Source organism: Medicago truncatula, chromosome 3 (genome assembly GCF_003473485.1).
Source record: "Medicago truncatula cultivar Jemalong A17 chromosome 3, MtrunA17r5.0-ANR, whole genome shotgun sequence".
NCBI lineage: Eukaryota > Viridiplantae > Streptophyta > Magnoliopsida > Fabales > Fabaceae > Medicago > Medicago truncatula.
Window position 1 is genome coordinate 19,537,865 of NC_053044.1, and position 21,932 is coordinate 19,559,796.

General features: G+C 33.3%; 1 protein-coding gene across 1 annotated transcript; it reads right to left on the reverse strand.

The window, feature by feature from the left end:
• Positions 1–1,338: 1,338 nt before the first annotated feature.
• LOC25480517 (putative bark agglutinin LECRPA3) lies at positions 1,339–2,378 on the reverse strand. The gene has a single exon (XM_013587024.3). It carries the CDS (start codon positions 2,332–2,334, stop codon positions 1,495–1,497), a length of 840 nt encoding a protein of 279 aa, XP_013442478.1. The 5' UTR covers positions 2,335–2,378; the 3' UTR covers positions 1,339–1,494.
• Between the last annotated feature and the right edge of the window lie 19,554 nt (positions 2,379–21,932).

Below are 21,932 nucleotides of genomic sequence, written 5' to 3' on the forward strand. Positions count from 1 at the left end.
AAATCGATTGCGATTTTACGATTTGCGATTTTCCTAATCCCTTTCTGAAGTAAAATCCCAATTTTGACAACCTTAAATATTAGTATAGTTTATGTATTTATGCTCTCTTGAAATTCATATACTAGCTTGCAGAATAGTATAGCTTTTGAATTGTTAGTTCGTGACAGGTAACGAAAGCATGTTACTCGGCAATTAATTAAGAAGGCCTGAAACAATATTTTCATTTAAAAGATAAAAATAATATAGGAGATTGAAATAAAAGACAGAAAATAATATAATTTCAATGACATGTCAAATAACTAGAATGAGGTGAGGTGAGGTAAGATTGTACTTTGTTTAGTCATTAACTTTCAAAATATAGAATAGAAGGTTTTTTCTAGATTACCTTTCAAAAATGGTGGGTAATTTATCCACCAACCAATGAAAAATGAGTAATTTATTGGTGAGGTCAAGATAGTTCATGGATACCATTTAAAAAGGTGAATGTTCATTGGTTGAAGTAAATTATCCACCATTCTTCCATGGGTACTCTAGTTGTCACCAGAATAGAAAGATAGATGGCTGGTGAGTAATGATATACTTCATTAAAAAACGTTTCTCTTTCAAGTACTGTCCATGGGGAAACGTTTTCCTCCTACGCATTTTACTTTCTTGTATTTTACGTTTGCATTGTTTTGTTTATTTCTGTTAGCATAATGTTCTAAACATTAGGTTCAACATTTGTATTTTGTATCCAGTGTTGGAACATCATGTAGAACATCTGAAAGCTAACATGCCAGAATTTCAAGTGTTGAACGTGTTTTCTCAGCTATGAAATATGTGAAGAGTCAAATAAGTAACAAGATGGGTGATCAATGCTCAAATGATTGTCTTGTAACATATATAGAAAGAGATGTTCTTAAAATAATTAGTAATTATGTAATTTTAACTCATTTTCAACTAATTGAAAATAGATCTTTTGCTTTGTAATGGAAAATAGCTTCTTATTAAAAAAATTATTATTTAATCATTTGACAAAAATATTGCCCCACTTATATTGGAAGTCGAAATCCTTGTAATAATATACTCCATTAGAGAACGTTTTTCTTTCTAGTACTGTCTAATGGGGAAACGTACAATTATTTAGATTTTATTAATTAACTAAACTTTATGAAAGCGCTTTTATCCATGGTAGAGCTGTAAAAGGGTAGTAATTAAGATACCGCTTTTCTCTTTTAGCGTCGTCTAAAGGTTCCATGTTCTTTCCAACAAAAGGGAAACAACGAACAGCAGCCCGCGAACAAGGAACCATGAAGGAAAAACTAGAGGCGAAAACATGAGTTGATTATACACATACGATTTAGGAAAAAAACATTAACTTAAACATGGGTACAAGCATGGTCTTTATTTAGGAAAAAGAAAAATTCAAACACACATACGATCGACACAAGCAACATCAATTAGAAAATACATCAAACCAAACTCCATGCGTGCTTACAGAATACCCAAAGCAAATCATGCATAGCTTGCAAGATTGTTGGTGTTGTTTGAGGTGATGCTGCTTATAGTTGTCTTCAAAGTTGAAGTGAAAGACCATGCGTATATGTTTTGTATTTGACGGCACAATTCCGATGTGGAAGCAGATATACCAATTGTAACTGTTTCTGGGAGCACAGCTTTCAAATCAACGACTTGAGCAACAGTAGCTAATTGACCACTTTGGTCGGTGAGGACAACACTCAAAATCTTAGAGGAAGAGTCATAAGCGATGCTTACTTTGACATAGTAACCGTGCAGTGGCTTCCAAACCACAGTCTTGGATGAAATCAAAGAGTTGACATCAATTCCAATATGAGCATAATCAGGATCCCATTCATTGACATAATTGTCAAATTCTACACCAACAAATCGATTGAAAGCAGTATTAGGATCAACTACTCCAAGATTTCCACCCGCTGCGTTGTTAGGAATTACACTATTTGGTGGTGCAATAAAGAAGATAAGTCCATCAGCTGGCACAATAGTCTTTTGGAAGTTAAGTAAAAAAGCGAAGGAAGTGACAAAACTAGCAACATTTCCTGTTGTTTTGTCCCAAAGGGGAACAGGTGTTGAATACAAGAGACGACCTACAGCTCTCTTAGGGTGAGCATATCCTGTAAGGTATACCTGATCATAAGCAATAAAGGCATCCCCTTGAAGGGTTAGAGCTGACTCATTACCTGTGAACTTTGGGAAGTCGAAGGAAACTATTTTGTCTGAGTTCACTGGTATTGGTGCTAACAAGAGAAAGGAAGTTGTGATGATGAGTAACAGAGAAGGAAATAATTTCTGATTAGTTGGAATGAAAGCCATCATTGTATTTACTTTTGATACCAGCTGATTTAGTTGTGAATTAGAGTTTATGGTTATCACGTGTATTTATACACACATCCATGCATTAGTCCATTTATTATATATATATTATATATTTTTAGATAGACGAAATGTCGAATTCATTATAAACTCACACACACAAGTGGAGGTATCAGGGTTCAAACCCCGATCATGACATCCGACATAACAATTTCGGCATTCTGCCAGTTGAGCTAGAACTTGTGAATATTTTTTATATTTTTTTAATTTTTAAAAATTGGCTAATGATATTTATGATCATTAAGTCAAGTTTTAACATTGAGCCGACATCTCGGTGGAGTAAAAAATGCTTTGTTGAGAATAATTTCACTCTCTTTACTCCGTTAACATTTAAAATAGTTTTATCTCCTTTGCGTCATCTTGGCAACTTGGCACAAAATAAGAACTTATGATTTTTTAATTAAAAAAAGATGAAATCATTCAATAAGTTCAATATCACAAAACTCATTAAAAATGTTTGAATAAAGTATTACTAGTGTCTTGTGTGTATGATGATTATTTATTCAAGAAATGATATTTGAACAATATTTTTGTGATAATTTTTGCAACAACTTTCTATCTCATATTCATATTAGTATATTTTTACTCTCTCTCATTTAAGTTTAACTTTAAGCGTTTTGATTTGTTGGCTGGACTATGATGACATCACTCTCTCATTTGAAGTTTGATTTTTTTTTTTATAAGTTTATGCATAATTAAATAAATTTTAATTTAACAGAGACTATATTTTATAGGGATCAAAACATTAACTTCTTTTATGAAAAATAAAATAAATTTGACTATCTTTATAAGGACCAAAAACTTATGTAACCCTTTTTTTCATCATTTTTGAATCTTCACAACATCGCCTGCACACATATTTTATAGGGTACAACGTTTATCATTTCCGTTATAGGCGATGTTGTACCTGAAACGGAAATGATAAACGTTGTACCTTGATTTTTGACGTTTTCTTACTAGTGTTAGCTAGGTGTATTGATGTTTATCAAACATTTTTCTTTAGAGCATTTTTTAACAACCTTTAGATAGTAAATTTTTATTTCTTTTTCTATAAAAAATTTAATTAGGAATCCTTAAAAAATGTTCTTAAGGTCTCGTTGTGACACCTGATTTTCAATAGGGTTATTTATTTACTACTATTTATTATATTTATTTAATTGCTTATTTGACGTGTTTGATTTGGGGATTAGTGGACTTTTAGATGATAAGGGTATTTTGATCATTTGGGGAGTAGGAGTATTTTGATAATTTTAGAGTGGTCGGTATTTTAAATATTTGGGTGCTCAATTTGCGATGTTAGTAGTAACTTAGGGTAATTAATATATTAATGGTGTATGAGTAATAGTGAGGGTTTAAATGAAGTAATTGTGTAGTAATATTAATGTTAATCAACTCAGTCAACTACTACCTACATCTCAGCCGTAGATCTCATAACATTTCATGTTCCTAGATAAACAACTACCTTTCAGAGTTTCATGTCTGCAATGCAATTGATGGAGTTCAGTTTTTAAGGTTTATGTTTTTAGATCCATTTTGATGTTTTCGAATTATCATTTAATTTTAATGTAATTTATTTAATATCTTTTCAGTTTAATGTGCTCTCTTTTAATTACAATGCAATTTATGGTTTTAAAATGTTTCTTTGTTTGACTATTAAGTTTAAATGCAATTTATGGATGATTGTTTACCACTAATTTATATTGTACCTAATCCTTCATGGAGCCAGAATAATGGTTTTAAAATGTTTCTTCGTTTGACTATTAAGTTTAAATGCAATTTATGGATGATTGTTTACCAGTAATTTATATTGTACCCTAATCATTCATGAGCCAAAATAATAGTTATAAAATGTTTCTCCGTTTGACTATTACGTTTAAATGCAATTTATGGATTATTGTTTACCAGTAATTTATACTGGCCCATAATCCTTCATGAAGCGAAAATAATGGTTTTAAAATGTTTCTTCTTTTGACTATTAAGTTTAAATGCAATTTATGGATGCTTGTTTACCAGTAATTTATATTGGCCCATAATCCTTATCCTTCATGGAACCAAAATAATGGTTTTAAAATGTCTCTTCGTTTGACTATTAAGTTTAAATGCAATTTATGGATTATTGTTTACCCGTAATTTATATTGTACCATAATCCTTCATGGAGCCAAAATAATGGTTTTAAAATGTCTCTTCGTTTGACTATTAAGTTTAAATGCAATTTATGGATTATTGTTTACCCGTAATTTATATTGTACCATAATCCTTCATGGAGCCAAAATAATGGTTTTAAAATGTTTCTTCTTTTAACTATTAAGTTTAAATGCAATTTATGGATGATTGTTTACTAGTAACTTATATTGGCCCATAATCCTTATCCTTCACGGAACCAAAATAATAGTTTTAAAATGTCTCTTCGTTTTACTATTAATTTTAAATGCAATTTATGGATTATTGTTTACCCGTAATTTATATTGTACCATTATCCTTCATGGAGCCAAAATAATGGTTTTAAAATGTTTCTTCTTTTGACTATTAAGTTTAAATCCAATTTATGGATGATTGTTTACCACTAATTTATATTGTACCTAATCCTTCATGGAGCCAAAATAATGGTTTTAAAATGTTTCTTCGTTTGACTATTAAGTTTAAATGCAATTTTTGAATGATTGTTTACCGGTAATTTATATTGTACCCTAATCATTCATGAAGCCAAAATAATGTTTTTAAAATGTTTCTCCGTTTGACTATTACGTTTAAATCCAATTTATGGATGATTGTTTACCAGTAATTTATACTGGCCCATAATCCTTCATGGAGAGAAAATAATGGTTTTAAAATGTTTCTTCTTTTAACTATTAAGTTTAAATGCAATTTATGGATGATTGTTTACCAGTAATTTATATTGGCCCATAATCCTTATCCTTCATGGAACCAAAATAATGGTTTAAAATGTCTCTTCGTTTGACTATTAAGTTTAAATGCAATTTATGGATTATTGTTTACCCGTAATTTATACTGTACCATAATCTTTCATGGAGGCAAAATAATGGTTTTAAAATGTTTATTCGTTTGAGTATTAAGATTAAATGCAATTTATGGATTATTGTTTACAAGTAATTTATATTGTACCTTGATCCTTCATGAAGCCAAAATAATGAACAAAAATATGTCATAAACTATTAAAATTGGAGCCATAAAGACTCGCTAAATATAGTCATAATATAATTCTTATATGAAAATTATGGGTAAGAATTCTTATAGATCTTAAGTGCAAGACACAATATGAATAAATAATGTTCAAACCTAAGGATGGCAATGGGTACTTATTGGGTAGGGTATCATAGTGCCCATCCCCATACTCGCGTTTTAAGAAAAACCCTATACCCGAGTCCATACCCTCGTGGGCAATAAGTTTAGTGCCCGTCCCTATACCTTATGGGTATCTAAGTACCCGTATCCGCACCCATTACCCGCAATTTCACAAAAAAAAAGATAATAAATAACAAAAAAATACCACAACATAATTAAAATATGATATGAAATTTTCTAAATCAACATATAAAATATTACGCATCATATTATTTAGCCAAATAAAAAGCATCTAAAATATAAAAAAACAAGTGCATATTACAATAAATATCAAAGACTTAGGATTAATTAACTAAATTTAATATAAATAAAATTATTGGTATAGTCTATATAATGTGTGGGCGGGGTGGGCACTAGAGTGCTCGTACCCGCACTCATACCCGTTCAAATTTGCGGGCAATTGCCCATGCCCATACCCAAAAATGCGGGTATTTACCCGCCTATCATGGGTATTTTTTTAGGGTGCCCATTAGGCTTGGGTCCAATTGCATAGATCTTAAGTGCAAGACACAATATGAATAAATAATGTTCAAACCATACTGAGAAACAAACATAACAAATTTATAATTCTCGATAAACATATAGACAGCAAATTCAAATCTATTTGAACAACTTACTTCATAACATTTTATGGAACAAATTCAAATTTTAAAAAGACACTTTTAGTTTTAACTAGCCTTCAGCAAAAAATATTGTATAGATCACGAAAATCATGCTATGAAGTACATTTCAAATAAGGATATCAAATGGTTAACAAAATATTGATCAATATAATGTTATTAAAATATAATGTTAACAAAATAAGGATATCACGAAAATATTGTATTAAAATTAAGATTATAATGTTATTTGGTTATTTAATGTGTGCTCTTTGAGTGAATTTTATTAAGGATAGGAAAGTCCAATTCTCACACATTGTTAAAGCCATGTATCATTGGAGTTTCAAGCTCAAGCTCTCAAGAAGAATATGTGTTCATTATTAAAGGGTAATTAAATGATTTAATCCAAGAAAGCTTCACAAAGAAAACCATGCGCAAATGCAAGGGAAAATTGTCTTTCAATCATGTGCTAATCATTTGGAAAAGAAAGGGATGATGACATAAGCCCTATTATGTATCTTGATGAGCAAGCAAGCAAAAAGACATAAAGTACAATGGCTTGGTGACCAAGTATTCAAATATAATTGATAAATGGTATCTTGGAGACAAAGCATTGCAAGGACAATGACAATGATGTATCTTGGAGAACAAGTAAGAAGAAAGTGGAAAAGAAAGAATACTTTTCACTGTTCATGTACTTTTCATCTGGTGAAGAAGAAACCTCTAAACCTAGGTTATTTGATTTTAACTCATATGAAACACTCAGCCTCTCGTCGTAGAACAACTCCTTATGCTATGTTGTTAACTAAAATTTTTAGAGAGTTTAAAGTTCCTTTAGATGATGAAGTGAGCTTAGATGAATGTGCTGTGATTGATGGTTCAAATTTAGGACGCCTGGGTTTTACTATTGGTCCTAAACTTAAGGGAAAGAAAACTGCAACTCATAAGATTAGTAAGTCAGTTAAGAAAAAAGGGAAAGTAGGTGAACCTCGAGCTGAGGCTGAGGACGAACTACTTGAGCATGAAACAGATTTGTCTGACTCAGGATTTGAAACTCCTGAGCCTTCTGAAGAGATTGAGTACTCAACACCTACGCCAGAACCTGAATGTCCTAATGAAGGATCTGAATCATCTGAAGCTGAAACTGAAGAATCTGAGAAAGAACCAAGAAATGAGAAAGACGATGTTCAGCAAGATCATACTTTAGCTGAAGACAATTTCACTCCTGAACACAATACACCTCCCATTCCTTCACCTAGAAAATCCCCTAGTCCTGTTCCTTTTGATCACCAATCCTCACCATTACCAAACTTGAATGAAGATATTCAAGAAGGTTTTAACTCTATGTTTTTTGATCCTGCTTCTGTCATACCTTTCAATCTCAATCCCTATCACGAAAATATTGTATTAAAATTAAGATTATAATGTTATTTGGTTATTTAATGTGTGCTCTTAAGTGAATTTTATTAAGGATAGGAAAGTCCAATTCTCACACATTGTTAAAGCCATGTATCATTGGAGTTTCAAGCTCAAGCTCTCAAGAAGAATATGTGTTCATTATTAAAGGGTAATTAAATGATTTAATCCAAGAAAGCTTCACAAAGAAAACCATGCGCAAATGCAAAGGAAAATTGTCTTTCAATCATGTGCTAATCATTTGGAAAAGAAAGGGATGATGACATAAGCCCTATTATGTATCTTGATGAGCAAGCAAGCAAAAAGACATAAAGTACAATGACTTGGTGACCAAGTATTCAAATATAATTGATAAATGGTATCTTGGAGACAAAGCATTGCAAGGACAATGACAATGATGTATCTTGGAGAACAAGTAAGAAGAAAGTGGAAAAGAAAGAATACTTTTCACTGTTCACACACGCTCCTGGTTCATTTCAAGCTCAAGCTCTTAGTGTTAAAAGTTGAGGCCGAGGCTGGAAAGCTCAAAACTCAACGTACAAAAGATGGGACAATGGCAGTTTTGCAATTCCTATCAACAGCAAGGGCGTCTACACAAGAATGAACAGTTGCAGATATTGAAGGATGAAGGATGGCTATAAATAAAAGCTTTCTCTCAACAAAGAAAGTATGAATTTCCAATACAATCACAAGCCTACATACAAGCAATAAATTCATCAATCAGTCTCAATATCAAGAATACTCTTACAGAACCAAATCATATTTTCGGATCATCTTTTTAAGAGTATCACAAACTACAATCTCTCATTCTCTTAGTAGCTTGAAAGTTGTAATTAGATCCAAACATCAAATCTCATTTTGATTGTATATCCTCAAGCCTGTAAAATCTTGAGTGATACTGTAAGCTTGCTGAAGCTAATAATATCAGTGGTGTAAGCCTGGTGAGGCTTGGAGAATACATAGTTGTTTTAGCCTCAAGCTCAGCGAGAGCTCGAGAGTCAGTGTAAGCCTGGTGAGGCTTAGAGAATACATATTGTGTTGCACATTGCAAAGAGGAGGAAGAAACTCCTAAAGAACTAGTGGATAATCTCACAAAAGCTGTGGGGACTGGACTAACCCATATTGGGGGAACCAGGATAACTTCTCTGTGTGATCTCTCTTAAACTCTACTCTTTACTTTATGCGTTGTTATTTATTGTTTTACTAATCATATTACTCCAAGCAAAGTATTGAGAGCTCAAACTCTCTAAGAGTATAGAGAAATTTTTAAAGGGTCACTATTCAACCCCCCCTTCTAGTGACATTTACTTCAACTTCAATTGGTATCAAAGCTCTACCTCGATTAGAGCACTTAACAATGTAAGAGGAAAAGATTCAGGAAGAAGAAAATGTCAAAAATAGCAAAGTTTGTACCTGAAGGAGGATCATCAAATAGACCTCCATATTTTGATGGAACAGACTACTATTATTGGAAAGGAAAGATGAGATTATTTCTAATATCTCAAGACAATTATATGTGGCCAGTCATTGAACATGGAAATTATGTTCCAATGACAACGGGCACAGGAACCGCACCCTCAGTAATAAAGCCACAAGCAGAATGGACAAAAGAAGAAAATGAACAGGTACTTCTAAACTCTAAAGCTCAATTATTTCTAACATGTGCTTTAAGCAGGGAAGAATATGATAGAATAGAAGAATGTACAACCGCTAAAGAAATATGGGAAGCTTTCAAAACTCATCATGAAGGAACTAGTCATGTTAAAGAAGAAAGAATAGACATGGGAGTTAAAAAATTCGAAACTTTCGAGATGAAAGAAGATGAAACCATTGATGAAATGTTCGCAAGATTGACAATCATTGTAAACGAATTACGCTCTCTTGGTAAAAAGTACACAACTCATGAGAGAGCCAGGAAAATCCTAAGAAGTCTTCCAAAGATTTGGAGACCAATGGTTACGGCAATCACTCAAGCTAAGAATCTTAAAGAGCTTGAGCTTGAAGAATTAATAGGTTCTTTAAAAGCTCATGAATCCATCCTCATGGAAGATAAAGCACCACAAAAAACCAGAATGGTTGCTCTTAAAGCCTCTCAAAGCCATGAAAATCAAAATGAGATGTCTTGTTCACAAAATCTTGAATCAAATGACGATCTAACAAATCAATCTGAGGATGAGGTTGACCTAGCCTTAATTTCAAGAAAAATTCAAAAAATGGTCTTTAGAAGAAATCAAAATAGAAGACCATTTCAAAACAGAAGAGAGCCTCAAAAAGTCGAAACAGATAAAAGCAAGGTTCGGTGTTTCGGATGCAACAAGATAGGACACTACAAATCGGAATGTCCTATGGAAAAGAAAAAGAAACCTCCATTCCAAAAAGCTATGCCTGCCACTTGGGATGATGCTGACGACCAAAATGATGGAATAGAGGTTGAAGAAGCAAACTTATGTCTTATGGCAAAAGATGATGCAGAAGAGGTAATTTTCTCAAACTCCTATCTTTTGACAACTCCTGTCTTTCTTGTCAAAAGATAGAAATAATTTTTGATAACCTCTTAAACGATTCAGAAACTTTATCTCAAAAATGTTTATCTCAAAGAAATAAACTTATTGAAATGAAGAAACTAAATGAGGAGCTACAAAAAAGAAATGAAGAATATCTTCAAACCATTCAAAATCTAACATTAGAAAATCTTAGATTATCTGAAACAAAAATTACGTTATATACTCCTCCTTTAAAAAATATTGAAAATATTGATTCTCACAAAACTCAAATAGAGGAACCTACAAGTGATATTACTACAGTCAAATAAACCACAAAAATGTTTGAAAAAGAAAATAAATTTTTGAAAGATCAAGTAGAAGGATTAACAAATGACATCTCTAGTTTTGTTAAATCAACTGAAACATTTCAAAAAATTATTGGCTCTCAAAAAGGAATGCTCGATAAAACAGGGATAGAGTTTAACATTTCAAAGAAGCAAAAAATATATAAAGACTTTTTTATTCCTAAACCAGGTAAAAAAATCTTAGTTCCTAAAATAAGAAAGGAATGCTCTTTTTGTAAAAAACATGGTCATTCTAAAGATAAATGTTATAGAAAACCTGTACATCTTGAAACAAACTATCTGGTCAAGAAAAAGAAAAAATGTTCCTATTGCAACAAATTTGGTCATCATGAATCCAAATGTTACAATAAAAACAAAAATCTCAAGAACACTAACCCTCAAGGACCCAAATCTATATGGGTACCTAAGTTACTACTAACCTCTGAAACAGGAATGTATGCTGGCAACCAAGAAAAGGCATTGGTACTTGGACAGTGGTTGCTCAAGGCATATGACAGGAGATAAAGGTTGTTTTCTCTCCTTCGAAGAAAGGGAAGGAGGATCAGTAACATTTGGTAACAATGATAAAGCTAAAATCAAAGGTATGGGTGTCATTGGTAACAATAAATCTGCTAAGATTAAGGATGTTCAATATGTAGAAGGTTTAAAACATAACTTGCTAAGCATCAGTCAACTTTGTGATAGTGGCTTTCAAGTTATCTTTAAACCAAGCATATGTGAAATTAAGCAATCATCCTCAGGAAAAATCATCTTTACTGGATCAAGACATAAAAATCTGTACATTTTATTCTTAGATGAACTTCCAACAAAATCTTGTTTCATGTCCATAGATAAAGATAAATGGATCTGGCATAGACGAGTTGGTCATATAAGCATGAAAACTATTTCAAAACTATCCAAACTTGATCTAGTTAGAGGTCTTCCTAAACTCAGTTATGACAAAGATAACATATGTGAAGCTTGCATAAAAGGGAAACAGGTTAAAAGTAGTTTTCATCCCATAAACATTATTTCCACAAACAAACCTCTTGAGCTTCTTCACATTGATCTCTTTGGTCCTATTCAAACTGCTAGTCTTAGTGGAAAAAGATATGGATTTGTAATTGTTGATGATTTCTCCAGATTCACGTGGGTTTTATTTTTAAAAAACAAAGATGATTCATTTGAAGCTTTTAAAACCTTTTGCAAAAAAATTCAAAAAGAAAAAAATTCACGCATTATTTCTGTAAGAAGTGATCATGGAGGAGAATTTGAAAATTCATCCTTTAAATCCTTCTTTGAAGATAATGGGATTTCTCACAATTTTTCTTGTCCCAGAACTCCTCAACAAAATGGTGTAGTTGAAAGAAAAAATAGAACTTTACAAGAAATGGCCAGAACCATGTTAAATGAATCAAATGTTGAAAAATATTTTTGGGCTGAAGCAATTAACACATCTTGCTATATCCTGAATCATGTTACTATCAGAAACTTTCTAAAGAAAACCCCATATGAACTTTGGAAAAATAGGAAACCTACCATTGCATACTTTCATATCTTTGGATGTTATTGTTACATTTTGAATAACAAAGATAATCTGAGTAAGTTTGACTCTAAGTCAGACAAAGCCATTTTTCTTGGTTATTCTACTTCTTCCAAAAGTTATAGAGTCTATAATCTAAGAACCAGATGTACAGAGGAAAGTATGCATGTTGTTTCTGATGAATTTAATGATCTTAATGTTGAGAATGTAAATGAGGATGAAGATGAACCTCATCATTCTAGTCATCAACAAACCTCTGATATATCAAAACAAAAGGATGAAGATGAACCAGATTCATTCATTCCTCCAAGCTGGAAATCAGTTGTTGATCATCCAAAAGAATTAATCATTGGTGACACTGCTGATAAAGTAAGAACAAGATCATCATTCCAAGACAAAACAAACATGGCTATGATTTCTCAAATGGAGCCAAAATCCATAAATGAAGCTATCATTGATCAATCATGGATTGAAGCCATGACTGAAGAGCTTTCTCAGTTTGAAAGAAACAAAGTCTGGAATTTAGTACCTGAACCTCGAGACAAAACCATCATTGGAACAAGATGGGTGTTCAGAAATAAACTAGATGAAGATGGTAAAGTGGTCAGAAACAAAGCAAGACTAGTTGCTCAAGGTTATAATCAACAAGAAGGTATTGACTATGATGAGACTTATGCTCCGGTAGCAAGGTTAGAAGCAATTAGAATTTTACTTGCATATGCTGCACATAAACAAATCAAACTTTTTCAAATGGATGTTAAAAGTGTCTTCTTAAATGGTTTTCTGAATGAAGAGGTTTATGTCCATCAACCTCCTGGCTTTGAGGATAATAAAAAACCAAATTATGTTTTCAAACTTTCAAAAGCCTTATATGGTCTCAAACAAGCTCCACGAGCTTGGTATGAAAGACTAAGTACCTTTTTACTCAAAAATGATTTTACTCGTGGACATATCGATACAACTCTTTTCAGAAAAAGTCTTAACCAAGACCTTTTAATTGTTCAAGTCTATGTTGATGATATTATTTTTAGATCTACAAATGAAAAAATGTGTGAGGATTTTTCTAACCTCATGCAAAGTGAATTTGAAATGAGTATGATGGGAGAACTTCGTTTCTTTCTGGGTTTGCAAATCAAACAACAAGAAGACGGCATTTTTATTTTTCAAGAAAAATATATTAGAGATCTTCTCAAAAAATATAAAATGAATGAAGCAAAAATTATGTCTACTCCCATGAATCCTTCTTCAAGCTTAGACAAAGACGAACAATGTAAGTCTGTATCTGAAAAAGAATACAGAGGAATGATTGGATCATTATTATATCTAACAGCGAGCAGGCCAGATATCGTTTTTGCTATGGGACTTTGTGCTAGATTTCAAACAGCACCCAAAGAGTCACATCTTACTGCTGTTAAACGTATTTTCAGATATCTTGTCGGTACTACTAATCTTGGTTTGTGGTATAGAAAGGACAAAAAATTTAATCTTACAGCATATTGTGACGCTGACTATGCCGGAGATAAAATTGAAAGAAAAAGCATAAGCGGAGCATGTCAATTTCTTGGTCAAGCTCTCATCAGTTGGTCATGCAGAAAACAAAATACAATTGCTCTGTCTACTACTGAAGCTGAATATGTCTCAGCTGCAAGCAGTTGCTCTCAGGTATTATGGATAAAAAATCAGCTGGAAGATTACTCCGTAAGGTACACAAAAATTCCTATTCATTGTGATAATACAAGTGCTATAAATCTGTCTAAAAATCCCATTCATCATTCTCGTTCTAAACATATTGAAATAAAACATCATTTCATCAAAGACCATGTTCAGAAAGGAGAAATTGAATTGATTTTCATTGATACTGAAAATCAACTCGCAGATATTTTTACCAAACCGTTGGTAGAAGATAGATTTAATTTTTTAAGAGATAAATTATCTATTATTAGTTTATCTTCATTAAAATAATTATTTTATAATTCTCTCCAAACATTAAAATAGAGGATAAAAAATTTTACTACACCTAAGCTCATTATTTTAAAACCTCTTGTTGTTATTTCCCTCCAAATACCACCTTTTTTGAATGTCTCCTAAACAACTATTGATCATATCAATAGATGCCTTTTGCATCAAAAACTTTTTCTTCAAACTTTTTCTCTCACGTTTTCCCATGGCTTATGTCCTTTAATCATCATTATTTTTTCTTCTCTTTATCCCTTACAAAAAACTACCTTTTCATTTTCCTACAAAAACTCTTCCTCCTCTTCTTCTTCTCTCCATCGAACCAACACATTTGTCTCTCCTTCTCTCCATCGAACTATCACCATTCATGGAAGAAACTCAAAATGAATCTCCACCACCTCTCGCCTCTGAAACCAAACCACCACCAATTCCGCCGTCACCCTCACCACCACCTCCTTCTCCTCATCAAACCGAACCATCCCTTCCTCCTTCTCATCAACCCAATTCGCCACCATCACCACCACCAAACACTCATCTTGCTTTGGTACCATTTATACCAAATAATCCCTCACCAAAGACCACTGTTTTTCAATCCAAGAACTCCTCTCCTTCTTTTGTTGCCAAATCTGTTCCAACTGTTTTTACTTGAAAAGCCTCTTCTGCATCCATGTCTAAATCCACTGTTTCAAAATCAAAGAAATCTAAACCTAAAATCTCTTCATCATCGATCCCTACTAGAAAATCTCAAAGAATGAGGTCTGTGAACAAACCTCCAATAATTGATTCAACTGTGCATGTTATTGATTCTGATGGAGAAAAACCGAGCCTAGGGTTGCGGAAAAGATCGAATCACAAACTGAAGGACTCACTGAACCTATTGAAACTCAACCTCTGAAATCACCTCTCAAGAGAAAGGCTGTTGAAACCGCAGTTGAAACCTCTCATCCTCATTCGAAACAGTCCAAGAAATCTGTTTCTAAAAGGAGGAAACAAGCTGTTGAGTCATCTTCGCCTCAACCTCAGAAGAAATTAAAGGTCTCTGGCTCAAGCTCTCCGAGAGCTCGAGATAAAGAAAAATCTGAAGCTCCAAAAAAGGATAAAGCTGCTTCTCTGGACATTGTTTTTGGAGATCCTGCTATCAAGGCTGCTTATCTAAGCAAGTGGGTGGACAAAGCAATTGCAAATGGAAGGTTAGTAGATGTGGCTGATATGGCTTCAAGAGGTCAGAATATTAAACCTTACATTGATGCCTTAGGTTGGACACCTATTCTATCTGTAAAAGAGTTACAGTACCCACGTCTCACTCGAGCTTTTTATGCTGCTGCTAAGTTCAAAGAAAACTCTGTCTCTGTCACTCTCAAAGGTGTGACTTTCAAACTCACTCTAGAAATCTTGTGTAAGCTATTTCACATAGAAAATAAGGGTGTTCATCTCTATGGAGATAACTGGTTCGATCATTAGAAGCTAGATAGTGATGATGTGTTAGCAAGCTTTCTAAAGGAAGGGTCTGATGAAAAACCAACAGCTTCCAACCTTACTCCTTTGTGTCACCTATTTCATAACATAACCGTTCGCAACATTCTCTCAAGAGCTGGTAGTTGGGACAAGGTAAACAATTATGACCTAATTGTCATTTATCATCTGGTGAAGAAGAAACCTCTAAACCTAGGTTATTTGATTTTAACTCATATGAAACACTCAGCCTCTCGTCGTAGAACAACTCCTTATGCTATGTTGTTAACTAAAATTTTTAGAGAGTTTAAAGTTCCTTTAGATGATGAAGTGAGCTTAGATGAATGTGCTGTGATTGATGGTTCAAATTTAGGACGCCTGGGTTTTACTATTGGTCCTAAACTTAAGGGAAAGAAAACTGCAACTCATAAGATTAGTAAGTCAGTTAAGAAAAAAGGGAAAGTAGGTGAACCTCGAGCTGAGGCTGAGGACGAACTACTTGAGCATGAAACAGATTTGTCTGACTCAGGATTTGAAACTCCTGAGCCTTCTGAAGAGATTGAGTACTCAACACCTACGCCAGAACCTGAATGTCCTAATGAAGGATCTGAATCATCTGAAGCTGAAACTGAAGAATCTGAGAAAGAACCAAGAAATGAGAAAGACGATGTTCAGCAAGATCATACTTTAGCTGAAGACAATTTCACTCCTGAACACAATACACCTCCCATTCCTTCACCTAGAAAATCCCCTAGTCCTGTTCCTTTTGATCACCAATCCTCACCATTACCAAACTTGAATGAAGATGTTCAAGAAGGTTTTAACTCTATGTTTTTTGATCCTGCTTCTGTCATACCTTTCAATCTCAATCCCTATCACGAAAATATTGTATTAAAATTAAGATTATAATGTTATTTGGTTATTTAATGTGTGCTCTTAAGTGAATTTTATTAAGGATAGGAAAGTCCAATTCTCACACATTGTTAAAGCCATGTATCATTGGAGTTTCAAGCTCAAGCTCTCAAGAAGAATATGTGTTCATTATTAAAGGGTAATTAAATGATTTAATCCAAGAAAGCTTCACAAAGAAAACCATGCGCAAATGCAAGGGAAAATTGTCTTTCAATCATGTGCTAATCATTTGGAAAAGAAAGGGATGATGACATAAGCCCTATTATGTATCTTGATGAGCAAGCAAGCAAAAAGACATAAAGTACAATGACTTGGTGACCAAGTATTCAAATATAATTGATAAATGGTATCTTGGAGACAAAGCATTGCAAGGACAATGACAATGATGTATCTTGGAGAACAAGTAAGAAGAAAGTGGAAAAGAAAGAATACTTTTCACTGTTCACACACGCTCCTGGTTCATTTCAAGCTCAAGCTCTTAGTGTTAAAAGTTGAGGCCGAGGCTGGAAAGCTCAAAACTCAACGTACAAAAGATGGGACAATGGCAGTTTTGCAATTCCTATCAACAGCAAGGGCGTCTACACAAGAATGAACAGTTGCAGATATTGAAGGATGAAGGATGGCTATAAATAAAAGCTTTCTCTCAACAAAGAAAGTATGAATTTCTAATACAATCACAAGCCTACATACAAGCAATAAATTCATCAATCAGTCTCAATATCAAGAATACTCTTACAGAACCAAATCATATTTTCGGATCATCTTTTTAAGAGTATCACAAACTACAATCTCTCATTCTCTTAGTAGCTTGAAAGTTGTAATTAGATCCAAACATCAAATCTCATTTTGATTGTATATCCTCAAGCCTGTAAAATCTTGAGTGATACTGTAAGCTTGCTGAAGCTAATAATATCAGTGGTGTAAGCCTGGTGAGGCTTGGAGAATACATAGTTGTTTTAGCCTCAAGCTCAGCGAGAGCTCGAGAGTCAGTGTAAGCCTGGTGAGGCTTAGAGAATACATATTGTGTTGCACAATGCAAAGAGGAGGAAGAAACTCCTAAAGAACTAGTGGATAATCTCACAAAAGCTGTGGGGACTGGACTAACCCATATTGGGGGAACCAGGATAACTTCTCTGTGTGATCTCTCTTAAACTCTACTCTTTACTTTATGCGTTGTTATTTATTGTTTTACTAATCATATTACTCCAAGCAAAATATTGAGAGCTCAAACTCTCTAAGAGTACAGAGAAATTTTTAAAGGGTCACTATTCAACCCCCCCTTCTAGTGAGATTTACTTCAAATTCATCTCCTGCATTCTCCTTGAGGCAGGCGACCAGCTGTGCCTTGACAAGCTCAGGAAGACCCTTGCTGATCTTGAAGTTCTTCGAGGGGTCGTCTCCAAAGGGGACTAACTCGAATTCACCATCAGGAATAGGTCTAAGAAGTTTCTCGTTGAGCGGATCCTTCTTCTCTTTGTTTTGTTCCTTTAGGTCTTCCTTGGTGAACTTGGGGTTAAGTTCGACCAAGTTGGCATCTAGAGTACCCGCATCAGCTTTCCCTTTGTCCTCAACAGCTTGCTGGGTTGGGAAACCGAGTTCTGGGATTTGTTAGCCTGGAGCAAACATCTTCGTGCAACTTCGATGTCTCCGTTAAGAGAGGCGATGACGCCTTCTCTTGCATGATATTTCAACTTCAGATGAGCGGTTGAGAAAAGCACAAGAAGGGGGGGTTGAATTGTGTTTACTTTTTCTTCGTTTTCTCCTAAGCTGAAAACACTGATCAGAAGCAAATAGAGTTCTACTTCTGAAGTGATGTTCAGGACTAACTTGCAGCGGATAAAAATAGAGAGAGAGAGAGAGAGAGAGAGAGAGAGAGAGAGAGAGAGAAGGAAAAAAGACACAAAGCAATTATACAGGTTCCTTCCACAAACCGGAAGTCAGTCCTGTCCCCTTGCACTTCCAAGGAGAGTTCACTAAAAATGTAATATCTGATTACAACTGCTCATTGCTAAACTTAGCAAGAGACTTCAAATGTTCAAGCACAACTGCAAGAGACTTCCTATGCTCATGAACACAATCACGAGACTTCTATTCAAATAGAATTACACAGAAAAATTGTAATGCCCTCTTTGAATTATTTAATTAATTAATTGAGTCTAGAATTTATTGAGATGAGTTTATGTTATATTTATATGATATGTGTGATTTAAGATGATTTATATGATTGGCATGATTTTTGTGATTTTATGAGGAGTTGTGACTTATTTTATTGTTTAATAAAATAAGATATGAAAATAAAATAAATATTGAGTTGAGGGTTTGTTTTTGAGATTTTAGAGAGTTTTGGGGGGAGAAAGAGAAATAAGATAAAGTAGATAGAGGAGAGACCTAGTTTAGAATAAAACAGTACGTACGATCAGTTTTTGGAGAAAAGGGAGAAAAAGCCAAGAGAAGAGAAAGTGACCAAGAGAGCTGCGATTTTCATTGCTAAGGTAAGGGTGAGACTAGCATTCAATTCTATTAACCTATGTAATTCTGATGATTGTATTTAGCAAGTATAGGATTGAATTAGAGAAGTTTGAGAATTAGGGTTAAAGAGATAAATTGAGGGCATCCCCTTGAAGGGTGTTGAATACAAGAGACGACCTACAGCCCTCCTAGGGAGATAATATCCTGTAAGGTATACCTGATCATAATTAATAAGGGCATCCCCTTGAAGGGTTAGAGTTGACTCATTACCTGTGAACTTTGGGAAGTTGAAGGAAACTATTTTGTCTGAGTTCACTAGTATTATTGGTGCTAACAAGAGAAAGGAAGTTGTGATGATGATTAACTGAAAAGGAAATAATTTCTGATTAGTTGGAATGAAAGCCATCATTGTATTTACTTTTGATACCAGCTGATTTAGTTGTGAATTAGAGTTTATGGATATGTGTGTATTTATACACACATATCCATGCATTAGGCCATTTATTTTTTATATATATTTTTTTAGATAGAAGAAATGGCGAATCCATTATAAACTCACACACACATAAGTGGAGGTACCAGGGTTCAAACTCTAGTCATGGCATCCGGCCTAACAATTTCTGCATTTTGCCAGTTGAGCTAGAACTTATGGATATTTTTTATATTTTTTTAATTTTTAAAAATTGGCTAATGATATTTATGATCATTTTGTCATGTTCATTAAGTCAAGATTTTTATTAAATTTTGATTAAATCGATGTTTTTTACTTTCAAATTATAATAAATCCAACCAACCATATTTATCTCTTTCAATTAAAATATAAAAAATATAATATAAATTATGATCTTCTTTAATGATACCAACAATAAATATTATTATTAAAAATTTTGTTTAATAGTATAATTGATATAATAAAAATGTCAGCCTAAAATCTCATATTCCTGCTATTGTTCCTGCTATTGTTGTAAGTATACAACATAGAAGGTCAAAATAAGGTTTTTCATGGTGTTCCTGCTATTGTTGTGGATTAATTCATATTTTAATGGGATATCCTTTTCTTAATCAATAATTTAAATAATATTATAAAAGGATATAATAGTAAACAAAATAGTTTAATGAGGGGTAAAAAGGAAAATGAAAAAACCATCCCAAAATCACCGATTTTTTTGTATATATAGTATAGAAGTATAAATATATAATTGAATTTGAACAATTGGGACTTCCTTATTGCAAGATTTGTCAATATATTCTCTGGACACTTTCTCTCCTTCAACCAAGCTTCGATCTTGTGTTTTTGTTTTGGCATCAATAGAGAAAGCGTCAAGAGAATATATTGACAAATTTTAATTTGTTTCTCTTGTGAGTGAGTAATTTTTAGCAATAAGGAAGACTCAATTCATCACCTTTTGGATAAAATTAAGTCACACTCTTATTAATTGGTGGCTGAAGGAAAAAAATTGTAGTTTTACCTTTGGTTACCAAAGGTGGTGGCTTAGTCATTTCTCTTGGTTAAGCATTGACAAATAGCTTTCTTTACCCTTTTGTTCTTTTCTTTCTGAATTGTAAATGTTTGCTAAACTTTGGTGTTATACGGACATAATTTGTGTACAATTGGCATACCAATGTTATACAATATTGGCCAATGAAGGTGTGTCACATAGCACTTCACATGCATATTTTTTATCTTTCCTCTTTAGATCTTTCTATGTGGCACATCTTCATTGACCAATATTATATAACATCGGTATCTCAATGGTACACAAGTGGTGTCCGGTGTTATACTATGGTAAATCATGTGTTAGGAAGAATTCTCTAACTTTAATAATATATTCCATTTTGGTTTTTCTTTTGAAGGAATATTCCATTTAGCTTATTAAACAAATTTAATTATATACTTATATGGATCAGGAATTTATTTATTTATTTTTTAAATTTTCGAATCGTATCGCCTGCACACAAATACTTATGTCCACTTGAAATAACAATGGAACGGAAATGATAAACATTTTTATGTACACTTGCAGGAAATAATAGAGCTCGTTTTTTTTTTCCCCTTATAAACGTTTGTGGCATGTGTCTTAGTGACCTTGATCATGGCTTAATTTTATCTTGTTTATACTTCATATTGGCAACTTGACATAAAATAGTTTTATCTCCTTTGCCTCATCTTGGCAACTTGGCACAAAATGCAAGAACTTATGATTTTTTTAATTAAAAAAAAGATGAAATAATTCAATAAGTTCAATATCATAAAACTCATTAAAAATGTTTGAATAAAGTATTACTAGTGTCTTGCGTGTATGGTGATTATTACTTAAGAAATGATATTTGGACAATCTTTTTAGAATAATTATTTAAACAATTTTTTATCTCATACTCATATTAGTATATTTTTACTGTCCCTCTCTCATTTAAGTTAAACTTTAAGCGTTTTGATTTGTTGGCCGGACTATGATGACATTGAAGGTGAGAAAAATACAAGAAGGGGGGGTTGAATTGTGTTTTCTTTTTCTCAAAAAATTCTTCTTCTGATATCAATTCAGAAGCTTGGTGAGAGTGCTTCTGATATGATGTTCAGAATCAGATATGCAGCGGAATAAAAAACAAAGTAGAGAAAAGAAAGAGAGACACAAGCAATTATCCTGGTTCCTTCCACAAACCGGAAGTAGTCCAGTCCCCCTTGCACTTCCAAGGAGATTTCCACTAAGAAATAATCACACAGATTACAACTGCTCAATACATCTAGTATGAGACTTCCCAAATGCTCAAGCACGCAGGAGAGAGACTTCCAATGCTCAAGCACTAAAGCAAGAGACTTCTAATCAAACAGAATTACACAGAAAATTGTTTGACTTGAACACTTGATATACAATCAAGTGTGTTCACAATACAATGCAATGAAAGACTCTAGACTTAAGAATTTCTAAGATATATCAAATCAGCGCAGAAATTCAGAGTGCTTTTGAGAATCAAATTTGGCAGAGTTTTGGCACTTTTAACTTG

Coding starts and splice junctions, on each gene's coding strand:
- LOC25480517 (XM_013587024.3), bottom strand. CDS start 2,334: ATGATGGCTTTCATTCCAACTAATCAGAAATTATTTCCTTCTCTGTTA.